The 25,179-nt window shown below is 40.3% G+C and overlaps 1 protein-coding gene across 3 annotated transcripts; it reads right to left on the reverse strand.

Annotated features, from left to right (window-relative positions):
• Positions 1-1,339: 1,339 nt before the first annotated feature.
• Positions 1,340-24,734, reverse strand: LOC130924345 (gastrula zinc finger protein xFG20-1-like). 3 transcript variants are annotated; one of them, XM_057850869.1, is made up of 5 exons: positions 24,674-24,734; positions 22,817-22,939; positions 12,791-13,804; positions 10,496-10,762; positions 1,340-2,794 (listed from the first exon to the last, which is right to left on the reverse strand). In XM_057850869.1, the coding sequence occupies exons 2-5, from the start codon at positions 22,871-22,873 to the stop codon at positions 1,922-1,924; spliced, it is 2,211 nt and encodes a 736-aa protein (XP_057706852.1). In that variant the 5' UTR covers positions 22,874-22,939; positions 24,674-24,734; the 3' UTR covers positions 1,340-1,921. The 3 variants fall into 3 exon arrangements, with proteins under 3 accessions (XP_057706852.1, XP_057706830.1, XP_057706841.1); XM_057850847.1 differs by having other exon boundaries at positions 12,230-13,804; XM_057850858.1 differs by lacking the exon at positions 1,340-2,794 and having other exon boundaries at positions 10,056-10,762; positions 12,230-13,804.
• Between the last annotated feature and the right edge of the window lie 445 nt (positions 24,735-25,179).

The following is a 25,179-nucleotide window of genomic DNA, read 5'->3' on the forward strand; positions in this document are numbered from 1 at the left end:
ATGCTTAATGCATAATTTACCTCGTCTCAGTATCCTTGAGCAAGGTACTAAACCCCACAATGCTCCTTTTGCTGCGTCACCATTAGGTAGATGAGGATATCGTGTGAATCGCTTTGAAGGCCTTAAAAAGATGGACAGGTGCAATGCAAGTGTAACTTCATTGACCATTTATAGGAGGACGAGGTGAATACTGGTGCAGGAGGCAGCAGGCGGGGGGGGGGGGGGGATGCAGCTGCATATGAGCCGAAATAACCCAGTTTTAATTGGATTTTTTTCATATTGGCCGGTCGGATTTAAAAAAAAAAAAAAAAAAAAAAAAAAAGGCCGATAGTTAAATTTGGGCAAGATAATCAGTCTACCTCCAACTGACACCATTCAGATAATCATATATTTGGCAATTGAACAAACAATAAACAAAGGGAAGGGCAGAGTCAATGTCCAGTGTATCACAAAAGTGAGTACACCCCTCACATTTCTGCAGATATTTAAGCATATCTTTTCATGGGACAACACTGACAAAATGACACTTGAACACAATGAAAAGTAGCCTGCGTGCAGCTTATATAATTGAGTTCATTTATTTTCCCCTCAAAAGAACTCAAAATATAGCCATTAATATCTAAACGCCTGGCAACAAAAGTGAATAAACCCCTTTGAAAAAAAATTACATCCTTATATGTCCAAATTGAGTATTGTTAGTCATTTTCCCTCTAAAATGTCATGTGACTCGTTACAGGAGTGCTGGCAGCATTGCTACAGAGATTGAAGAGGTGGGGGTCAGGACTTTAGTGCTCAGACCATACGTCGCACTCTACATCATGGCTGTCACCCCAGGAGGAGGCCTCTTCTGAAGACGGTCCACAAAAAAGCCCGCCCGTCTAATCAGACCATAGGACATGGTTCCAGTAATCCATGTACTTTGTTGACATGTCTTCAGCGAACTGTTTGCGGGCTTTCTTGTGTACAGTCTTCAGAAGAGGCATCCTCCTGAGGTGACAGCCATGCACACAATTTTGATGTAGAGTGCGGCGTATGGTCTGAGCACTAACAGGCTGACCCCCCACCCCTTCAATATCTGCAGCAATGCTGCCAGCACTCCTGTAACGAGTCACATGACATTTTGGCGAGAAAATGACAAGCAGTACTCAATTTGGACGTTTAGGGATGTACGTTTTTTCAAAGTGGTGTACTAACTTTTGTTGCCAGGGGTTTAGATATTATTGGCTATATGTTGAGGGGAAAATAAATTAACTATCATATAAGCTGCACACAGACTACTTTTAATTGTGTCAAAGTGTCATTTTGTCAGTGTTGTACCATGAAAAGATACTTAAATATCTGCAGAAATGCGGGGGGTGTACTCACTTTTGTGATCTACTGTATTTCAAAAAATAATAATTGTATTTCAAAGCGCCTATCATGAGACTCAAGGACAATTTACAACCGAGTTGACCAAAGCTACAAATAGAATACACAAAAACACAATCATGTAAATCAAAGTAACAGGGAAGAAGTCATATTGCAAATGAAAAAAAGAGGATCAAGCTGGATATGGTCATTTAATCGGATATGTTTTGAGTTTTGAAAAATGGGAAAGAATTTACAGCATATGGTTGGTTTCAAGGAATTATAGAGCTCGGTGTCAATGCCAACACTCAGAAGTAAAATAGTGAAAAGCAATGAGTTGTGGAACATTCTCAATATAAGGACACGTAACGCAATTCATTCATTTAAAAACAAAAACAAAGTATAGGCTAGTTGTGAAGACGAACCTGCAAACTCATTTTAACAACTGAATGAGGATATTGAAATGCTTTTCCTGCTGTAAATGTGTTTCAGGAATTACAATATCTTGTCACACACTGCAATTAAAAAGTTTTTCCCCATTGTGGCTTTTTGCGTGCGTTACTAAATTCCACTTCTAAGAGAATCTTTTACCACAAAGTGAGCAGTCAAAAGGTTTCTCTACAATGTGTGTTCTTGCGTGTCTATATAAAGATCCCTTATGACAGAATCTTGTATGACAAACTGAGCAGGTAAAAGGCTTTTCTCTAGTGTGTGTAACCATGTGTCTTGTCACTTCATACTTCCAACGAAATCTTTTCTCACAAAATGAGCAGGCGAAAGACTTCTCTTCAGTGTGTGATCTTGCGTGTCTCTTTAAACTGTCCTTCTGATAGAATCTGTTATGACAAACTGAGCAGGGGAAAGGCTTCTCTCCAGAGTGTGTGCTTGTGTGTTTGTCTAAATTTCCCTTCTTGGTGAATCTTTTACCACAACATGTGCAGACAAAAGGCTTTTCTGCAATGTGTGTACACTTATGCACGTCTAAATTAGTCTTCTGAGAAAATTCTTTGTTGCAAAGTGTGCAGTGAAAAGGTTTCCCAACCGCACATTCTTTTGCGTCTCTTTTCAGTGAGGAATTGTTTAAGGATTTCAAAGCATTTTGGTCAAAGTCATCCTCCTCCTCATCTGTGTTAAAGTCAGAAGAGTGTGACGTTACGTCGTCGTTGTCCGAAAGCGAAGCTAAGGGGCTGTCAGGTTCGGATCGTCCCTCTCCTTTTGTTGTCAGGTGTCCGCTCTCTTCGCTTGCACCTTCATGTTCTTCGCTCTTTACAGTGACAGTCTTTGGAAACTTGGATATTTCATCTTCCTGTTCTTCTTCTTTAATGTAGGGGGTCTCTGGCTCGGTCTCCTGTTTGATGTACGGCATCTCCAACTCCTCCTCCTGTTTAACGTGTGTGTGATCGTGCATCTCAGGGTGAAGATCTTCTTCAGTGATGTCTACAGTACACTGGATGGGGAAAAAAAAAAAATCACATGATTTACTAAAGGCGAGCTTTTGCCGTGATTTTCATGTTGCATATTTTTTTACCGATACAACGAACCCTTTTGCTGTAAATAAAGTAAATACAATTTATTAGGTAAACCCATTTTACAGGGTTCCAGACTGCCACCAAATGGGGGCATTTTGTATCTAAAACTAGACGCAGCGCGAGTACTTTTTTCACGTATTCGCACATGTGCGACCAGTAAGATAGCTTTTTTTTTCTGCTGACAAACTAATTCACGATTACTGTATTTTTCGGACTATAAGCCGCTACTTTTTTCTCGCCGTTTCTACCTTGCGGCTTTTATAAAAAAGTGGCTTCTTTTTTTGTTGTTGTTGTTTGTTTTGTTTTTTTTTAACAAACGAGCTTCATATTTTCTTGTTAAAATTATAAAATCGGATAATTAGTTTTTAAAAGAATGGCTTTCCAAATTTTGCCATAACATAGCTCTCAGACACTACACTAGCACCGATAAAGCTTGCTAGACGCTCGTCAGACTTACTCGAAAACTCAGGATTTTATAGATGAATATGACTCCATCTGATACTATGCTACTATAAAAGAACAATTTTAAATTGATGAGCATCCACTCTTTGCTACTATTCCTACATCCGATGAAATAACCGAAATACGACGATTTATGACAGCGTCGCAATGTCATTGTTTTCACGGCCTCCGTTCGCCAGTCTTTATAAGGTGACAATTATTTTTGTGGTACCAACGCCAAAGAGATCGCCAGCTTTGTCAGGTTTTTAATCATTTATGTCAGAACTTGTGCAACACAACACGCCAACTGTCCGCCGCAGTTGACGCCAGCAACAACAGGACATTAAAAGAGAACGTAATATCTCAACTGCACTCTCTATTACACTGTCGTCAGACAGATGGTGCATTCAGGTACACCACACAAAATACATCCGCCACATTAGAACCCGATTTGTTACATTATTACAATTATTATTATTACTATTCTTATATTATCATTCCGATTTTTATTCATAATTTTTTTAATTTGCAATTTGTAATTACTATTTGCAATAGTAACAACAGTATTTATGAAGGACTTATTGTAGGTTTTCGGGCAGTGGAACGAATTCATGGAATCATAATGTATTCTTATGTGAAAAAACTGCTCGACATACAACCATTTTGACTTACAAACAAGGTCCTGGAACGAATTTACCTCTTATGTAGAGGTACCACTGTATTAGTATTATCAAACATAATTTTTAAAAAATCGCCAAAACACATCACATACCCAAACTGCCGTAAGAAGGTCGCAAATCAACGCATGCACGTTTAGCTTGTGCATGTACTTTCATGCACCACTCACATCCTGTCGGTACTCACATTGGGTTGCGACAACGAGAGGCTGACCCGCGTGAGTGCAGACGCGTTGTTTTTTGTTTGTTTGTTTTTTTGATGAATGACGACCGGGGGCGTGATGTTCTATTTGCATATTTGCAAATAGAAGTTCTCTGATTCAACACACCGGTTCAACTCGCTGCCTCTGACTCCCATACATCACCAGCTACACAGTATTTTGTCGCATGTTTAAGACAACTCAAGAAGCGTCTTGTACAATTAAATATAATCACATTGTTTCAAACATCAAATGTTTACCAAGCGACCCCGCCCCCAACCTTATAACAACATTTACAAATCGGAAGTGGCGTTCAGCCAAAGCAATCGAAATGTGTTACCTGTCTTGGCTAGCGCTAGACAAACAAAGCTAACCCAAATGAGCCCATGCGTTACAATATAAAGCCAAACGAACTTAACCAGCCTTTACATTGGGACGTATTAGTTCACTAAATGCTTACTTGGGTACTTACCCGATGAAGATGTTTTGAAGGAGCGAGTTTGTTTAAAAAAAAAAGAGAGAAGGGCACATGAAAGAATTGAAAGAAGTCTCGTGTTGGTGCGTAGACGTTGCGTCGCGTGAACCGGAAGTAAAAAAACGCTCACGCGCTGGGATTTCAATGTAATGTGTTGAAGCGTTTGGAATCAAGTGGGCGACCATGAAAATTAACTGGCCCCTCAAAATTTTCTTCCGCTTCCGCTGCTCTTCTCCCATCATGGACCATAAAGCTGTGAGGCTGGACTTTGATAAACCTAAACTATTATATTTTCATATTATTTATATTATTTTTCATTTGCTTATTTTTATGATATAAATTGATAAATTAATACAATATTAATAAAAAATAAATTCATGAATTCAAAATAAGTACATATAGAAATACACATTGGTTATGTCCCCAAATAACAATATAAAGGTATTTTTTATAGACAAGTTTCCTGAGCGAAACATGGGCAGCGCCATCTCTGACATTTTCTGCTACGGACTGCCGGTTTGGACAGAACAACAAAGTGCGGTGTAAGCGGTGTGTAGAGGGTGTAGTTAAATTGCAAAATACAACCAGAGGAACCCACGGAATCTCCAAAAATGGATTCAGCACGACGTAAAGGAGGCTCTGCGACTTTCTGTCCTGTGCATGGTTGTATGAACACCTGGAAGCGCCGATAATATGGTTGGAAGTGGAATATTTTGACCAGCGACAGGATGTGGCTCCCTGCTTCAAAGCTAAAGGATCCACCTAAAAGATTGTTCTTGTCACTTCGTTGACAAAATTTTAACAGTAATGGAAGAAGCTAAACATGACTGTCATTCTCCCTCGGTATGGGACTCCATGCAAGATCTGCCTCGTAGGGTCTCAGTGATCCTAAGAATGGTAAGGAATCAGCTAAGAACTACACTGGAGAAGCCGGTCAATGACCTGAAAGGAGCTGGGACCACCATTTCCAAGGTTACTGTTGGTAATACACCAAGTTGTCACGGCTTAAAATCATGCATGGCACGGAAGGTACCCCTGCTTAAACCAGCACATGGGGAGGCCCGTTTTAAGTTTGCCAATGAGTGCTCATGCTAATTTACATCCGCAATCCCTAGGCAGGTAACGGAACAGAAAGACACAAGACGACATGAGAGAGAACAAGACGTTACAATAAAACGCAGCACAGTACAATAAATCACTATGAAGTTAAAAGTTGGTGGTTACAGGACGGGTTTACTTTCAGCCACTGCTTGAGGTGAGTTTCAGAGGTTTGAAATAAAGGGCACTCCTTGATGGCGAGTGGTAGACTGTTCCAGATCTTACTGGCCTTTAAGAGTTTTGACCAAAGGCTTTTTTTCTGAGCTGTAGCTCACAGGCCCCTCTAACCCTGGTAACACACCAGGCACGTCTATGTCCACGTCTAAAATCGACCAGATCCAACATATTTTTACACGAGTGACTTTGGTCTACCCGATCCTACCTAGTAGTATTGACGCAGTAGGGTTGCGTCTTGCATCAAATAATAAACTCTGCCATTCTTTTCGTGTGCGACGTGTTGAACCGCTTCTAGGACAAGTCTAAAACGCGGTAACACTGCGAGTAGTGTGCACTGGCTGTTTGACTTTAACGGCCGTGTTTTACTGCATTGACGCGGCGGCACCATTATCGGGCCGTAGACGTGCCTGGTGTGCTACGGGGTAAGACAGGGTTTTTCACGGCACACTAGTGTGCCGTGAGAAATCGTCAGGTGTGAGAAATCATCCAATAAATTTACAGTGCCCTCCATAATTATTGGCACCCCTGGTTAAGATGTGTTTTTTAGCTTCTAATATTTTTTTTATTCAAATAATATGGGACCTTAATGGAAAAAAAAAGAAAAATCCAACCTTCAATACAAGTGCATTTATTCAGTGGGGAAAAAAATCCCACATAAAGAAATAATTATTTGACATCAAATAATGTGTGTCATAATTATTAGCACCCCTGGTGTTAATACTTTGTACAACCCCCTTTTGCCAACAAAACAAGGTCTGGGGACTGAGATGGCCATGGGAGGAGCTTGAATTGTGTCTGGTGAACCATTTTTGTGTAGCTTTGGCCACATGTTTAGGGTCATTGTCTTGCTGAAAGACCCAGTGACGACCCATCTTCAGCTTTCAGGCAGAGTGCAACAGATTTTGATTTAAAATGTCCTGCTATTTCAAAGCATCCATGATGCCATCCACCCTAACAAGGTTCCCAGGGCCTTTGGAAGCGAAACAGCCCCACAGCATCACTGACCCACCCCCATACTTCACAGCTAGCTTAATACCTGCATCATTTTTTGTGAATCATTGAAAATAGATAGCCCAATAAGAATTCATAAATGAAACCACAATCTTGCTCTGTCCAGCTCAAAGGCCAATAAAACATGGGTAAAGTGCATGTACATAGTGGATTTATTCCAATTGAATAGCTTAACCTTGTTGGTTTATAATACTGTAATAGATACTAATAAATTAAGATGAATTACAAGCTAAAACCGGAGGTGTGTAACGCAACAACAAACCTAAAATACAAACAAAAACAACTGTAGCAATCACTAAGACTTGTACACTGCCTTTATTTCCTCTTGCATTACGACCCACCAGCATCCCTATTGATGGATTTCCGTCACTACGACAGAGAACTTTAAACCATGTAATTGTTGTATCGCCATATCGTGAGATCGTTAGCGTGGGCCTTGTACCGTAAGTAAGATAGGGGAATTTTGCCCTACAGTCACAATCACTAATCACGGTCACATCAAAGCAAGTCTGATATTGCGTAAAAAGTACTGTAAAACAACTGATGTCGTGATCTTACCCTCATCATCTTTCGTTGTTCAGTACGTCGTCCTGGTCTGGATTTCCTCACTTCATCTTCCACGTCTTGACTCTTTGGGCTTCAGTCAATGAGTGGTATTTTGTAACTTTAAAACAAGTTGAGAATCGTCTCATACAATTAAATGTAATCACTCCAATGTTAACCGAGCGAGTTCTCCTGAAAACAAAATTCACAAATCGGAAGTGGCATTTAACTAAAGTAATTGAAAGGCTTTAACGTGTCTTGGCTAGGTGAACAAACTGAACAAACATTAAACAAAGGGCAGCATGAAAGTATTTCAAAAAACATACCAAACAAAAACTTGTTTAGTGCATGAGGTTTATCTAGTCATTTCTAGAGAACTAGAACCATCCGGTTTCAAACGTGGCATTTCAGATCTTTACAATTAAACGTTGCTTTCTTCATGCTATGAATAATGGCAGAACGAAGTTGTAAAAGTGTTTCAAATGTACTTTGCTACATTTGTGAAGAGTATTTCCTGAAAGAACAGTGTCAAGGCATTACTAACTTCATTAAAAGATCACAAGAAGCTTATTTTGGCATGAAAATAGGGCATCAAGATACGCTTCGGGCTCCACACCAATGTTGTGTTTCGTGTATCTGGATTTTGAGGAAATGGACCAACGGTCAGTGAAATCAATGCAATTCGTAATTCCAATGGCGTGGTTCGAGCCTAAAAGTCACACTGATTGTGATTTCTGCATGATCATCGCAGGCTTTAATTATATTTAATCATGTTTGCTAAAGTTGGTGTGTCAATAATTCAATGGTATTTGAAGTTCATCTAGTTCAATTTATTGAAATATTTTTTTCTTGGCAATATAAGCATTTTGTGTCCTAAAGGAAATATTCCATACACCTATTTTAAAATGTTAACATTGAAAATGTATTCGCTCGCATAATGGAGATCATTTTTACCGTCTGAAACCTGCAATGCATTTAATGACTTCAGTTGAGCGACAAATAGTATAAATATTTCATGCACAAATTTGACTGTTGACCAGTGTAATACATTTAATTTCAAAGCACCTTTCAAGACACTTTACAACAGAGTTTACAAAGCTAAAATAGGAGACAAAAGCTAAATCTGAGTGAATCAAAGTAACAGGCAAGAAGGCAGAACATTAAACAGAAATCAAGCTAGATATGAAATTACCTAACCCCTTAAGAAACAATCTCAATAGTTAAACACTTTACCCAATTCATTCAATAATTTTTTTTTTTTAAAAACGGAAAAATATCTTTCACCTTTGGCACCTACACACTCATTCATGTCTTCGGGAAGAGTTGGAACAGGGCCGTACAGTACAGGCCCGAGCAGGCTCCACCTTGATTTTTATTGCATCATACACCGACGATGCGGGGTCGGCCGGTGGGGTATTGCCCACTCCAGGTGGAGACTCTGTCCTGCCCCGGGCCTAGTGGCCCGCGGGGGTGCTGCGGTGTGCCGTGTCGGTTGGAGGGTTGCACCAGTGGCGGGTGGTAGTGGAGGCGGGCGTGGGGGGCAGTGAAGAGTCCCCTCATCCCTTCAGGCTGGTTAATGGGGGCGTGGATGGTCCGGGGTACTGCCCTGGATCCCAGGGGATGATGGCGGCCCTCTTGCTGGAGCAGGAATGGGCTGCGCTGGCACCCCCCTCCACCCCAATTGGCTGGGAAGGGACCTGGCCCTGGGGTGGGCCCCGTGCAGCATTTCCACTTGTCTGCAGGACTATCACACGTCTGATGGGATTCACGCATGACTGGGTGCAATTAGACACTCAAGTAGAGAAACGATCAGTTCCAGGATTAGCGATCAGGCAGCATAGAATAAGATGTCAGCATATCCACACTTACGAGTGATTCACATCTACTGCGTTCTACACCTCACATTGCTAATTTGTGTACGCTCCAACCCCCACTCCTTTTTCCTCCCGTCATCAGGCCCCCACATGGTGTCAACCGGAATTACAATTAGTTTACGATAGCACTACTATATTCATAATTAGTGTTGGCGTTGAATGTATTTCTTGTTCTTCTCTTCTGTCTCTCCCTTTCTGTCCCCCATAACCCCTTCATTTTTGCTGCTTTCTCGTAATAAACTAAACAATAATAACAATGGGAGTATATCATATTTTCATGTTGTATATTAAAACTGTTCAGACCAATAGGACACTCAGATTCCCATTCTCCTTGTCCAGCAGCTTAACTGGATAGGTTAAAAAAAAAAAAAAAAAAATCAAGATAATCGGATAGTTGTGAAAAACAGGACCTGCAAGATCATTTCAAATACTTTGTCAAAGGAGGCTCAAGGGAAAAAATAAGAAAATCGAAAAGCTTTTTCCACTTTAAATGTGTGGCAGGAATTAGAATATTTTGTCATGCACTGCAATTCAAGTTTTTCCCCAGTGTGCTTCTTGCGTCTTTTACCAAATTCCAATGCTGAGTGAATCTTTGACCACAAAGTGGACAGTCAAAAGATTTCTTTCCAGTGTGTTCTTGCGTATGTCTTAAGTTCCCTTAGGACAGAATCTGTAATGACATATTGAGCAGGAAAAAGGCTTTTCACCTGTGTGTTTGCATGTGTCTTGTCACCTCATAGTTAAAACGAAATCTTTTCTCACAAAGTGTGCACGCGAAAGGCTTCTCTCCAGTGTGCGTTTTTTCATGTCTCTGTAAATTTCCCTTCTGGGTGAATCTTTTACCACAACAATTGCAGACAAAAGGCTTTTCTAAATCAGTCCTCTTTGACAACCTTTTGTCGCAAAGTGGGCAGGACAAAGGTTTCCCAACCGCACATTCTTCTGCCTCTCTTTTCAATGATGACTTGTTTAAGGATTTCGAAGCATTTTGGTTAAAGTCATCATCATCCTCCTCATCAGTCTCCTCATCGGTTTCCTCATCAGTGTTAAAGTCAGAAGACTGTGACGTTACGTCATCGCTGTCCGAAAACGGAGCTAAGAGACCGTCCGTTTGCGATCGTACCTCTTTTGTTGTCAGGTGTTGAAATGAGCTCTTGCTCGAATATTTCCCTGCTCCACCCTCTTCGCTTGGACCTTCATCTTTTTCGCCCTTCACACTGACAGTCACAGGAAACTTGGGGATTTCATCTTCCTGTTCTCCTTTAATGTGTGGGGTTTCTGGCTCCGCCTCCTGTTTGATGAACGGCATCTCCGACTCAGATTCCTGTTTAACGTGGAGGAGATCGTGCTTCTCAGGGTGAAGATCTTCTATAGTGACATCTGCAGGATTCTGGGTGGGGAAAGAAAAAAAACGTGATTTGCTTAACTCAAGCTTTTGCAGTAATTTTCATGTTAATACTAATAATTAGGGGTGTAACGGTACACAAAAATCTTGCTTCGGTACGTACCTCAGTTTTGAGGTCACGGTTCGGTTCATTTTCGGTATAGTAAGAAAACAAAATGCAAAATATAAATGTGCTAGTTGTTTATTACACACCTTTGTGCTTTCAATAATAGGAACATTAGCCTATACGAAGCTAGAATTCTGCTCAAAAATTTAAAGATAATCCAACAACAATTTGCCTTTCAGACCCCGCGTATTGGTCAGCTTTCTTTCTGAAAGAAAGAAGAAAAAAGAAGTCCTGTGCTAAAGAGAAAAGCAATCGCAAAGATTTTAACATGTAATTTATAAATGAAATGCCTAAATGAATCTTTTTTCTTATGAACGGTTTTCAAAAGCTTTATTGGTGGATTTTCTCAAGTTAAAGCGCCACACAGAAATTAATAAATTTAATTGGGTAAGCAGGATCTGTGTATTATTATTATTTAATTACAGGTGTTTTAGCTCATTTCAATTTATTTAATTGGGCTATTATTTTATTATGTGTTTATATTTTACAAATGTGATGTAGTATTCATTTACATTGTAAATTTTATGTTGTATAACTTTAGTTCCTATGTGAATATTGGTTCCTACTTGTTTTGTTGTGGTACGAGGGTTTTGTATTGAACACGGGGCCGTGTTGGTGATTATTATAGCAGAGAAGACAGCAGTAAATCCACAAAGACAAGTCAACTGTGGACCGATCTACCACTCAAAAGATCTGATGGACTCAAAAAGTGGGTTACGATTGCATATTAGTTTGAAAATCGTCCGGATCCACCGTATTTTTACTTGAGTGACTTCCGGTCTGCCCGATCCTAGCTACCGGTAGTAGTAATGACGCAGGAGGGTCGCGTCTCGCGTCAAATAATAAACTCTGCCGTTCTTAACGCCTGCGTTGTGTTGAGCCGCTTCTGGGACGCGTCTAACACGCGGCCGCACTGCGACTGGTGTGCACTGGCCGATTGACTTCAACGCCCGCGTTTCATTGCGTTCTCGCGGCGGCCACGTTGTCACGCCGTTGACGTTTCTGGGTTATACTGTCCTACTGTGTTGGTCCTCATTATACTAGAGAAGACAGAGTAAATATAATCTACACAAAGAAACTGTAACCCGATCGACTCACAGCCTCGAAAAGGGTTACATTATGTCAGAAACTCGTTCGGTACGCCTCCGTTCCGAACCGAGCACCACGTACCAAAACGGTTCAATACAAATACATGTACCGTTACACCCTTACTAATAATGCATTTTATTTTAAAGCGTCTTTCTGAACACCCAAGGTATGCTTAAAGTTCCCTTTAGGCAGAATTAGTAGTGAACAACTGAGCAGGAAAAAGAATTTTGTCCATGTGTTTGCATGCGTTATATCACCTCATACTTCCAATGGCATCTTTTCTCACAAATTGAGCTGGCGAAAGACTTCTCTACAGTGTGTGTTCTTGTGTGTCTCTTGAAACTTCCCTTCCAACGAAATCTTTTCTCACAAAGTGTGCAGGCGAAAGGCTTCTCCCCAGTGTGTGTACGCATATGTCTTTTCAACTGACACTTAAGACCGAATAATTTCTCACAATTTGAGCATGCGAAAGGCTTCTCTCCAGTGTGTGTTCTTGCATGTATGTTTAAACATCCCTTCAGTCGGAATCTTTTAGGACAAACTGAGCAGGAAAAAGGCTTTTCTCCAGTGTGTGTACGCGTATGCATTTTCAAATGAGTCTTCTGTGTAAATCTTTTGTCGCAAAGTGTGCAGGCAAAAGGCTTCTCTCCAGTGTGTGTTTTTGCGTGTTGGTTTAAATTTCCCTTCTCGGCAAATCTTTTACCACAACATGTGCAGACAAAAGGCTTTTCTCCAGTGTGTATACGCTTATGCTTTTCTAAATTAGTCCTCTGACAAAATCTTTTGTTGCAGATTGTGCAGAGAAAAGGTTTCCGAACCGTGCATTCTTTTGCGACTCTTTTCATTGATGACTTGTGTAAGGATTTCGAAGCATTTTGGTCAAAGTCGTCTTCATCACCCTCCATATCGGTGTCATCATCAGTGTCATCATCAGTGTCATCATCAGTGTCTTCATCAGTGTCATCACCAGTGTCATCACCAGTGTCATCACCAGTGTCCTCATCTGTGTCCTCATCGGTGTTAAAGTCAGAAGAGTGTGACGTCACGTCGTCACTGTCCAAAAACGGAGCTAAGAGGCCGTCCATTTGTGATTGTCCCTCTTCTTTTGTTGTCAGGTGTTGAAATGAGCTAGTGCTTAAATGTTTTGCTGCTCTGCCCTCATCTTCTTCACTCTTCACACTGCCGGTCACAGGAAACTTGGGGATTTTATCTTCCTGTTCTTCTTCTTTAATGTGTGGGGTTTCTGGCTCCGCCTCCTGTTTGATGTGTGGCATCTCAGACTCCTCCTGTGTACGCTTATGGTTTTCTAAATTAGTCCTCTGACAAAATCTTTTGTCGTAGATTGTGCAGGGAAAAGGTTTCCTAACCGTGCATTCTTTTGCGACTCTTTTCAATGATGACTTGTGTAAGGATTTTGAAGCATTTTGGTTAAAGCCATCATCACTCTCCATATTGGTCTCTTCATCAGTGTCCTCATCAGTGTTAAAGTCAGAAGAGTGTGACGTTACGTCGTCGCTGTCTGAGAATGGAGCTAAGAGCCCGTCCGTTTGTGATCGTCCCTCTTCTTTTGTTGTCAGGGGTTGAAATGAGCTGTTGCTCGAATGTTTTGGTGCTCCGCCCTTTTCACTTGGACCTTCATCTTCTTCGCTCTTTACACTGACGGTCACAGGAAACTTGGGGATTTTATATTCCTTTTCTTCCTCTTTAATGTATGAGATCTCCAGCTCCGCCTCCTGTTTGTTGTATGGCATCTCTGACTCAGACTCCTCTTTAACCTGGACGGGATGATGTTTCTCAGGGTGAAGATCTTCTACAGTGACGTCTGCGGGACACTGGGTGGGGGGGGGGGGGGGGAGATTTGCTAAAGTCAAGCTTTTGCCGTGATTTTCATGTTAATATTAACAATGGATTTTACTTTAAGGTGCTTTTCTGAACAACCAAGGTCACTGTACAAGAACAATGAATAAAACGCACAGATCAAAAGCAAAAAAAACCCCATTGAAAAACGAACATTTAAAAGACATAGCACATAGCAGGACAGAGGTCAAGCTGTGTATGATAATTTGAATAGTTGGGTTTTAAGTAAAGATGCACCGATACCGATACTAGTATCGGCAGGGGGCGCCGATCCGGCCCGAAATGGTGGTATCGGTATCGGCGAGTACCAACAAAGACGGCGCCGATACCATTTACCGGTCCATTATTATAACATTTGACCACAGCCTTTTTCTCCTCCTGGCACTCACTACACTCTGTCTCTGTGTTGTGTGATGACACGTGAACACCAAGCAGCCATCGCTATTGGCCTGCTCCAGACCAATGAGAGCGGGCCAATAGCCACTCCTGACCAATCAAAAGGGGGAATTTTCATATGGACGAAAAACAAACTAGGAAATATGGCGGCGCCGCGGCGGTCGGGAAATATTTCCAAATAGAAATCCCGTCGATTAAAATCAATGGCTGCATGCAAGATTTGCGGCCTGAAAGTTTGGAGATGTGGAGTTAAATCGGCCAGTTTCAATACCTCGAACTTGATAAAACATTTGAAGACGAAACGTGAACGAACACAACGAGTTTGAGCCTGCAAGGGCAGGACTGCTATCCAGAGGAAGAAAGCCGCTGGACCGGAGCAACAATCTCTGGTCAGTTCACTTCGTCTACTTTACTTTTATTGTCTTTTACTGAAAGAAATGCCGCAGTAATTTGGGAAGTGTTTCCAAAGTATTGTTGCCACCTTTCAGAAATAGAAATAAGGGACTCCCACCTCCCGAAAAAAAGGAGAGACAGGATCCTGTGGTCAATTATTATTACTTATAATTGTTAGCGTCCGCAAATGCGGAAACAAGGTTGAACCTCGAAGCAGACAACAAGCGGGGGATACATAAAAGGGTTTAATGATTGCAAACAAAAAATAACACGCGATCGCGGGACAGAAGAAATAACAAAAGGAGTCCGTGACAGCAGGTCGACGGACAAACTAAGACGATAGGCAGCGGTTACAAACGAGAGCAGCACACTAACAGAAAAACCCAATGCAGGGGCATAACAAGCAAATGTAGCGAGATTATTGTGCCAGATGTCAAATAGCGATCAGCAAGGCAAATATCTCGGCAGCCTTCTCTGAGATCACCCGTGCTTAAATGCTGCGTTGACGAGCCTGCATTGGATTCAAGTGCCACGCCCCCACGCCCAGCAACAAAACACAATCTAACCAGCAGCAGAATGTGACAATAATTTCATGAAAGTTGCACTGTTTGGACTTTGAGAGGTTTAAAAAAGTTTATTCAGTTCATTCAGAGTTTATTATTATGAATTTATTTTTACTTTCTTACTGTTGGGCTAGTATTATACATGTTTTATTAATTTCACAAATTTAGCACTATTTTGGCCTTTGAGAGAGGAAGGTTTATTCAACTATTGTCTACTAGGGTTTAGTGTACTTTTTCCTATTTTGCAAAGGTAAGCAACAGCCTGACAAAGCCTTGATAGCAATGATTTCACATCCAATTATGTAGCTCTTTGGGGGAAAAAAGAAAAAAAAAATATATATATATATATATATAAAATTGGGGTGGTATCGGTATGGTATCGGTATCGGCCGATACTGCACAGCCAGGTATCGGTATCGGGGCCAAAAAAATGGTATCGCTGCAACACTAGTTTTAAGTATGGATTTGAAGAGTGTGGGATAAGTTACGTACGGCGGGCATTCAAAAAGTAATGCACTCAAGTGCATTGCTCGTACAGGATTTTACCAATCTTGTTTATATTTTGCACAAACATGATAGGACACACCTTTTTGCGATTGTTATATGTGTTTTTCTCATTTTCAGATTTTTAAAGCTTAAACTAGCTTCCAAAATGGCAGCCCCTCTTGAAGCTCGTCAGAAACAAAGAGCTGTAATCGAATTCCTTGTTGCAGAGGGAGAAACCCCTCTGAGGATTCACAACCGGCTGGAAAATGTCTACAAGTATGATACCAAAGACTATAGTACTGTAAAAAGATGAGTACAGCGATTTAAAAACAGTACTGAAGACCATGAAGAGGTGGGTAAAGCCAGCAAAGCCGGTAAGCCCCGTAGTGATCGCCCATCCATCCACCTCTGAGCGCTCATGCTCTCTTTTTATTTTTTTCCCACAAGAATTTTTTTTAAAAATTTCATTTAACATTTGATCAACTCGCAGTACCTAAAGGCGAGAAAAAGCAATTAAAATAATTCTAAAAGCGGTTCAAAATACTGTAACAGCATGGTAACGTAGTACCAATGAACTAATGCCGACTTTGAAATCTCTATAAGTCACAAGACAAACCAGTTAATAACGGGGGAAGCGCAGAGGTAAACGCACAACCTTAGTGCACCAGCAGCTTCACGTCAGCAATAGGTTTGCCCCCCTCAGCGACACACCGGCTGAACCAGACACTCTCGTAATTGGAAGCTCCATAGTTAGAGACGTGAAGCACCCGGCGGTGTCTGTCAGGTGTTACCCAGGGGCCAGAGTCGGTGACATCGAAGGAAACCTCAGACTCTTAAAGCAGAGTAGGAAGAGGTTCCGCCGTATCGTGATTCACGCAGGCGGTAACGACGCCCGGCGGAGACAGTCTGAGGTGCTTAAATTAAACGTAGCCTCGGTGTGTGAACTTGCTAAGTCGATGGCGGACACCGTAGTTTTCTCTGGTCCTCTGCCTAATTTGGTCAATGATGAGATGTACTCTAGATTCTCATCATTTAACCGCTGGTTGTCTAGATGGTGCCCAGAAAACGATATAGTCTTTGTTGATAACTGGCACGCGTTTTGGGGCAAGCCCGGGCTCATGCGCCGAGACGGCATTCATCCGACTTGGGACGGTGCTGCTCTCTTAACTCGAAATTTGGCCGCCAAACTAAGTCTCCCAAAGTGACACTTGAGAGTGGGGGCCCGGGCGCAGTGTTGTAGTGTAAAACATAACACTGTTAGTAGTGACCACTCGCCTCTTTCCGAGCTGTCACAAATCCAAAATTCAGGACAGAAGATAGAGACTGTGTCCGTGCCTCGTATAGTGAACAGGGGAAAACCGAGTACTATAGGAACGAGACCAAAGAATTTAATACATATAGCCCCTGATAGCAGTGAAAATAAATTTGCTCTTAATAAATATATAAGATGCGGATTATTAAACATCAGGTCAATCTCGCCCAAATCTCTGTTAGTTAATGACTTAATTGGGGATTACAATATTCATATTTTGGCCCTGACTGAAACTTGGCTTCAGCAGGATGACTTTGTTAGACTTAATGAATCCACACCCCCAAGTCACGTGAATTTTCACACAGCTAGAAGCACGGGCCGTGGAGGGGGGGTGGCAGTAATATCACACTCTTGTTTAGGTATGAGCCCAAAAAGTAAAGCTAATTACATTTATAACTCCTTTGAAAGTCTAGCACTATCAATTATAGACGCTAACTGGAAGAACCAAAAACCAGTTCTGTTCATAGTGGTTTACCGTCCCCCTGGTCCCTACTCACAGTTTTTGTTAGATTTCTCTGACTTTTTATCTAGTATTTTGCTAAGCTGGGATAGAATTATAATTGTAGGGGATTTTAATATACATGTTGACGATGAAGGTGACTCCCTTGGTAAGGCCTTTAATGACCTACTAGATGGGACTGGCTTCATTCAAAATGTAAATAAACCAACTCATAGTCACAAGCACACCCTGGACTTGATTTTAACCTACGGTACTGAGATTAGTGATCTTAGTGTCCATCCCCACAACCCTGTACTGTCTGATCATTTTCTAATTACCTTTCGGTTTGTGCTTCAAGATAATCCACCACCAGTGATTAGAACTCAGATGAAAAGGACATTAGGTGATCACTCTGTTTCAGAGTATAAACAGATAATTCAGCCTATATTTGCCTCCATGTCATCTAATTATGAAGGAGTGATGTCCGGCCTTGCTGTTAATGACGAGTTTGTTGATCGTGTTCTGTTTACGTTTCGTACCACCCTAGATGTCGTCGCTCCCTCCAAATTAAAGTTTGTCAAGCCGAGACGAGCATCTCCCTGGTATAATGCTGAAACACGCTCTCTTAAACAATCGACACGTAAATTAGAAAGACTTTGGCGCCGTTCCAACACAGAGCACACCCTCTCTGCTTGGAAACACAGCTTAGTGACATATAAGCAGGCCTTGCGCACGGCTAAAACCAGATATTACTCATCCTTAATAGAGGAAAACAAAAATAATCCTAGGTTTCTGTTCAGCACTGTAGCAAGGCTGACAAACAGTCACACCTCAATAGAACCTTATATCCCAACCACCCTTAGCTGTGATGACTTCCTAAAATTTTTTAACAATAAAATCGCAACTATTAGAAATAAAATAAATGAATCACTTCCAATTATTAGGTCTGATAAAGTGCAGACAAAGAATTCGGAATCTCCTATAAACCCCTCTAAAATATTAAATAACTTTACCACTGTAGACCAAATTGATGTAACTTCAATTATAATGTCCTCCAAACCATCAACGTGCCTCCTTGACCCAATCCCAACCAAACTTTTTAAAGAGACCCTGCCTCTAACTATTGACACTATCTTAAATATAATAAATACCTCATTAGTTACTGGCTACGTGCCGCAGTCCTTTAAATATGCAGTTATTAAACCGCTCTTGAAAAAACCTACTCTTGATCCTGATATTCTGGCCAATTATAGACCTATTTCTAACTTACCATTTCTCTCCAAAGTCCTTGAAAGAGTGGTAATTAAACAGCTCTGTCAGCACCTACAGGACAATAGTTTATTTGAACAGTTCCAGTCTGGCTTTCGAGCTCATCATAGCACTGAAACCGCATTAGTTAAAGTAACTAATGACTTGTTACTTGCCGCTGACGTTGGATTAGTCTCGATCCTGGTTCTGCTGGACCTGAGCGCAGCCTTTGACACAATCGACCATAATATCTTATTGCAGAGATTAGAATGTGACATAGGCATTAGAGGAGCAGCCCTATGCTGGTTTAAATCATATTTATCTAATAGGTACCAGTTTGTCAATGTAAACCAGCAATCATCATCGTACTCTAGAGTTAGTTATGGTGTGCCGCAAGGATCTGTCCTCGGGCCCATCTTGTTTACGCTGTATATGCTTCCTCTAGGTAACATCATCAGAAAACATAGCATTAACTTTCATTGTTACGCTGACGACACACAACTGTATTTATCAATTAAACCTGAGCAGGTCAGGCAAGTAGAAAAACTAAGCGCCTGCGTCCGAGATATAAATACCTGGATGAGCACTAACTATCTTCTACTTAACCCTGAAAAGACAGAAGTCCTTATAATAGGCTCGAAAAGTGTTAGAGACTCTTTATCTGCCCAGATAGTCACTCTGGACAATGTAAGTGTAGCCTCCAGCGCCACAGTTAAAAACCTAGGAATTTTATTTGACCCTGACTTATCGTTTAAAGCACACATTAAACAAACCTGTAGAACGGCTTTCTTTCACCTGCGCAACATCGCCAAAATTAGAAATATTTTATCTAAAAGCGATGCAGAAAAATTAATTCACGCGTTCGTTACATCGAGATTGGATTACTGTAACTCCCTACTTGCAGCTTGTCCTAAAAGCTCTCTAAAAGGTCTTCAGCTAGTCCAAAACGCAGCAGCAAGACTTTTAACAGGAACCAATAGAAGAGAGCACATCACCCCTGTGCTCCAGGCACTTCACTGGCTTCCAGTCGAGTTTAGAATTAAATTTAAAATACTCCTTCTTACATTTAAGACCATTAATGGGTTGGGGCCATCTTATCTCACCGATGCTCTGGTTCCATACCGCCCCAACAGAACACTCCGATCTCAGAATGCAGGTCTACTGGTAGTTCCCAGGGTTCATAAAAGTACTGTCGGAGCTAGAGCCTTTAGCCACCAAGCCCCTGTTTTATGGAATCAGCTTCCAGCTAGTATTAAAGAAGCCGAGACAGTTTGCACATTTAAGATTAGATTAAAAACGTTCCTATTCGACAAAGCTTATAGTTAGGCTAGTTGAAGTCGGAATAGACTCACAGTTTAAGTTGCTCTAGAAGCTATAATGCTGGGGGGCAGTACAGCCGCTGAGTTCTATCTCCTTCTCTTACTCTACCTAACACTTGTCTTACTTTATTTCTATTTTCCAATGTTAATATCTAGTTGTCTAGTCTCTTCATCACTAGTCACCCGGTGTCCCCTTTCCCCCCTCCCCTCTGGGGAGGGGCTATTTTTCAGCTGCAGCCTCCTGACTGTCCGGACCCCTGGCTGGATAGACGTCCTCGCTGCTACCCCCGTCTCATCTGACTAGAGGGACCTCTTCTTGCTCCTTTACTCCACTGTATTTTTACGGACTATAATTTTGCTTGCTAATTTCCATTAGCCGTTCTGGGGTTCCTGTCTATCCGTCCTGGGAGTGGATCTCTCCTGACTGTGGTACTCCCCAAGGTTTCTCATTTTTCTCCCAATTGACTCTGGAGTTTTTGGAGTTTTTCCTTGCCGGCATGGAGGGTCTTAAGGATAGGGGATACCCAGGACTTGAACTGTATCTATTCATCTTTGTTGCTTCATTTCTAATTGTGTATCATATTGCCTCTGTAAAGTCCTTTGAGACCTCTGTTGTGATTGAGGGCTATACAAATAAAATTGAATTGAATTGAATTGAATTGAATAATGTTTTAAGATTAAAGGATGGGTGATGTTTCAAGTGTTGTTTTGGTCTGAATTTTACAATTCTTGTGTCAGATTTTTGGCCTAATATGTTCATGTAATCAGTCATAGTACAGTATAATAATAACAATTCAAATAGATGACGTTGTTCTGAGAAATAAAACATGCCATTATTAAAAAAAAAAAAATATATATATATATCTGACATTCAAAGCAGTTACTCACAATGTTACCAACTGAGCATTCTTTAACAAATACTTTTTCACTTGTACTTAATTTTTGGATGACTATTTTTAGTCTAGTAAAGTTTTTGGCTACTCTACCCACCTCTAGTTCTTTTGAGATATGGGAGTGTAGGGCTGGGCGATATGGCCTTAAACACGTATCACGATAAATTGAGCAGATTTATCTCGATAACGATAAATGACGATAAATTCGCCCAAGCGGACTGTTATATAATTTGAAAATCTGAATCAATGCATGAAATACAGATTAACTATTTCTTGTTGATTTATTTACCAGCATTCAATTTGATATACTGTATTTAACAATTGTACATGCAGTCTAAACATTAAATTTATAAAAATTAGGGCTGTCAAAATTATCGCGTTAACTGGCGTTATTTTTTTTTAATTAATCACGTTAAAATATTTGACGTAATTAACGCACTTGCCCAGCTCAGACATATTTAAATGTCACAAGAGTGAAAGGCCCACCTGTTAATTGTGTTTTGCGGAGTTTTGCTGCCCTCTGCTGGCGTTTGGGTGCGACTGATTTTATAGTGTAAGTAATTATTGCCATCAACAATGGCGGGCTACTAGTTTATTTTTTGATTGAAAATTTAACAAATTTTATTAAAACGAAAACATTAAGAGGGGTTTTAATATAAAATTTCTATAACTGATTTAGAACTGATTTATTGTTATAATAAACAAATACAGTCCTTATGTACCGCATGTTGAAAATATATATCCATCTTGCGTCTTATCTTTCCATTCCAACAATAATTTAGAGAAAAATATGGCATATTATATAGATGGTTTGGATTGCGATTAATTACGATTAATTAATTTTTAAGCTGTAATTAACTCGATTAAAATTTTTAATCGTTTGACAGCCCTAATAAAAATGTATTGTAAGCAATAAGAATTCAAGTATGAACATTTATAACAGCGTGTATGACTTGAACAATGTACATTGTCAAAATCAATATGCCTGTGCAAACATGTAATTGTAACACAAATGACTTGCAGCTTGAACAGTACACTTCAAAAAGACAACTTATTGTTAATGGCTGCTGTGATATAATTATTAAATACAAGTGTTTACTTTATGGTTTAAGGGTTTTTTTCCCCCCCAGTGCATTTTTTCATAAATGCACGCACAATAAAAATAGCTGGGGCCATTTCTCGGTCATTATAAGTTTCGCCGTTGGATTGTACTTTATGCAGAATTCTTTACCATCACAAAAGCTATCAGAGGAATCACACACACAGATACAAAATAACGCCACATAGTAATTGCTAGATGCAGTCCGTGCCCAATCCACTCATTAAGTTCAGCCGTTTCGACCAGGTTAGAGCCTCTATCCGACTCCATAACGTTCATTTGTAGCGTTAGCCGCTAGCTAGCGTTAGCCTGGCTACCAGTAGAAAGCACTGAAAGCACCATCTCCGGAAATCGTGAGAACAAAGGAGGACAGCGGGTGAAAGCCCGTCTGGATGCCACCAAGAGTCTACTAAATGTCGGTTGAAAGTTTGGTGAACCTCCCTTAAGCCACACTCCATCACGTTTTGCTTGTAGCGTTAGCTGCTAGCGTTAGCTTACCGGGCTTTTGTTTGATTGGCTTCCTGATGATCACGTGACTCCCTACGTAAGCACATTCACTGCTTTCTTAAAGGGGAATGGACATAGACGAACAACACAGAATCAAAGCGGGATGAAAAGACTATTTTCTTGTTTTATTAATTTACCGAATTTACCGACATGGTCAAAATTACGTCGGTCATCGTTAAGAATTTCGGTGACGGTAAATTTTCGGTTTACCGCCCTGCTCTAATGGGAGGTATTTAGGGGTACTTAGTTAATTCCGATTTGCGCGTTAAGTCGCGAGCTTTGGAACTGAACTTGGTCGAAACCCAGGGACTACCTGTCATGTCATATCTTACCCTCATTTTTTTCTCGTTTTTCAGCACCTGGTCGTGTCCTGGATTTCCTCTCCTCATCTTCCACGTCTGTGACTTGATGTTTGGGATTGCCTGAGTCTTCAACCAGTAGTATTTTTGTCACATCTTTTAAAGACAAGTCGAGAAGTGTTTTAAACAAATAAAAGTAATCACTCTCATGTTAACTTTACAAATTGGAAGTGGCATTAACCCTTTAACAACGGACGTGGCCACACGTTTACACATATCATCTTTGAAGCCTCGTCACGCTGTAATTACACCATCCATTTGGCACTGGTTGGTCCCATTTGAAAGTGCGGATGTTGAGGTCCAAGACCAGTTTTACTTTAAGTAATTGACCAAGTAAAACTGGAGATAATGTCATTGTAGTTTTATTAGTTCTATTCCTCATAAATAGGACCGTTTTTTGTCCACATTTTCATCATTTCTTGTCCTTTTTCAAAACCGAAAGAACCACGAAAAACTACAGATCCCAGGAGCCACTGTGAGGTCACGAAGGATGGACGTAATGTGAACATTTTTAATAAATTTTTGGTGGCGAGGCGCCACCAAAGAAGAGAGAGGCGAAGTAGCGAGCGACTATGAAACGCGCAAAATAAATCGAAAACTATACTGATCCGAGTAATTTTATTCACCTCGAGGAATCATTTCTATTCATTATGACCACTGTCGATGCGTGGCTAACTCTTACATACAGGCTTTATTTAGTCTGTGAAAACAGCGCTGTAGAGGGATTAAAGTGTAAAATAAAAACTTAATCATGCTAACTGTCAATTTTAGCTCAGTAGTCATTGCTGGAAAAAACACCAAGTAGCACTGGTGCCTAATGTGCTCCAATACAGCACAGCATTTATTTTGAACACTGCAAAAACTCAAAATCCTATCAGGATTTACAGTTTAGACTAACTTAAAACTTAACAAGAACTTATAGCTTGACACAAGTGGAAATTCAATTGAAACACGTGGGGAAAACACCTACCTTTTAAGTGATGTGTGTTATCAAGCATAATGACATTTTTAGGTAAGAAATTTTTTATAAGATCTAAAAGTTTTTTGAGTGAAAGCAGTGATTAGTCTTTTTTTTTAAGTCACATGAGATGCAATTGTTGGCTGTTTTCAACAATGTACATCGAAAATAAAGACATTGGTTGACTGAAAATGGTTCAATATTAGATGAAATTGTCTTGTTTTCTCATCTATATTTATAATTGCTCTTTACCTAAAAAAAAAAAAAAAAAAAGTTTTATCCAATTACTCGATTAATCGATAGGATTTTCAGTCGATTACTCGATTACTGAAATATTCGATAGCTGCAGCCCTAGTCAGATATAAAACTATTAAATCTCATTTATTTCTGCTGAATGTTTATCCTAGCAAGTTAAATAAATGTTATCAAGCTTCAGAACGCTTCTTTGAGCACGTTTGGTTGTCAATTGGACATCAATATTACAAATTTTGACCCCCCCCCCCCAAAATTGGATTTTTTTTTTTTTTTAAGGGGGGGGTCCAAAATGTTGATTATAACTGGTCAGTGAAGAAAACAAGTAACAGGTTTGGGCATGGGGGTTATGGTGTCCTAAAAAAAGGGACCCAACAAGGCTGTTTTGTCTTTGAAATATAAAGGCAACATCCAAGGCATGCAAATTCGGACAAAGTAGGCCCAGGTTTTAAAGGGTTAAAACAAAGCAATCGAAATACGTTCATGAGTCTTGGCTAGCTAACTAAGAGAAACAAAACTAGGTTAAGTAAGCCTGTGACTCTTCAACATAATGCCAAACGAATTCCACTAATCTAAAAGATGGGATTTTCAGTTCGCTAAATTATTACTTGGGTACTTACCTGATGAAACGTTTTTGAAGGAGCTCGTTTGGTTCGGAGATGTGTACACGCCGTCATGTGAACCGGAAGTAGAAAAGTTCAGGCGCTGAAACTTCAGTGTAATATGTTGAACCGTTTGGAACCATCACCAATTCACATCACTGGACTCCAAAAATATTATAAAATACTATAATTAATATGATAAACATATCCGAATTTGAGTCATAAATATTACTATCTCAATTTTGAAGGAGCGGGAATTTGTAAATCTATACGTTGAAAGTTCGGTCTTTATCCAACTTTTACTTGTCTGATTCCGCTGAAATTTTTCCAAAAGGGAAGAAAATAATGGGGAAAAAATCATTTCAAAGCATTGAAGATCTCAGGTTCAGTTTAGCTTTTATCGCTAATAATGAGCACTATTTTTTTAGAATTACGAAAGAAGAAGAGTGCAAGGAAGAACTACATCGAGGGGAATAGAAGGAACGGCCAGGAGAGGTCACTGTTGGCAAGAATGAATTGAAAAT

Source organism: Corythoichthys intestinalis, chromosome 1, assembly GCF_030265065.1.
Source record: "Corythoichthys intestinalis isolate RoL2023-P3 chromosome 1, ASM3026506v1, whole genome shotgun sequence".
Classification (NCBI taxonomy): Eukaryota; Metazoa; Chordata; class Actinopteri; order Syngnathiformes; family Syngnathidae; genus Corythoichthys; species Corythoichthys intestinalis.

Excerpts from the sequence above, each read along its gene's own strand:
- LOC130924345 (XM_057850847.1), bottom strand. The coding sequence starts at position 22,873 with ATGAGGAGAGGAAATCCAGGACACGACCAGGTGCTGAAAAACGAGAAA. Across the intron at positions 13,805-22,816 it reads AAAACGAGAAAAAAATGAGG|TGTCCCGCAGACGTCACTGT; the intron begins GTAAGATATGAC and ends CCCCCCACCCAG. Across the intron at positions 2,795-10,495 it reads AACACCTGACAACAAAAGAG|TGTACTGTAGACATCACTGA; the intron begins GTACGATCGCAA and ends TTCCCCATCCAG.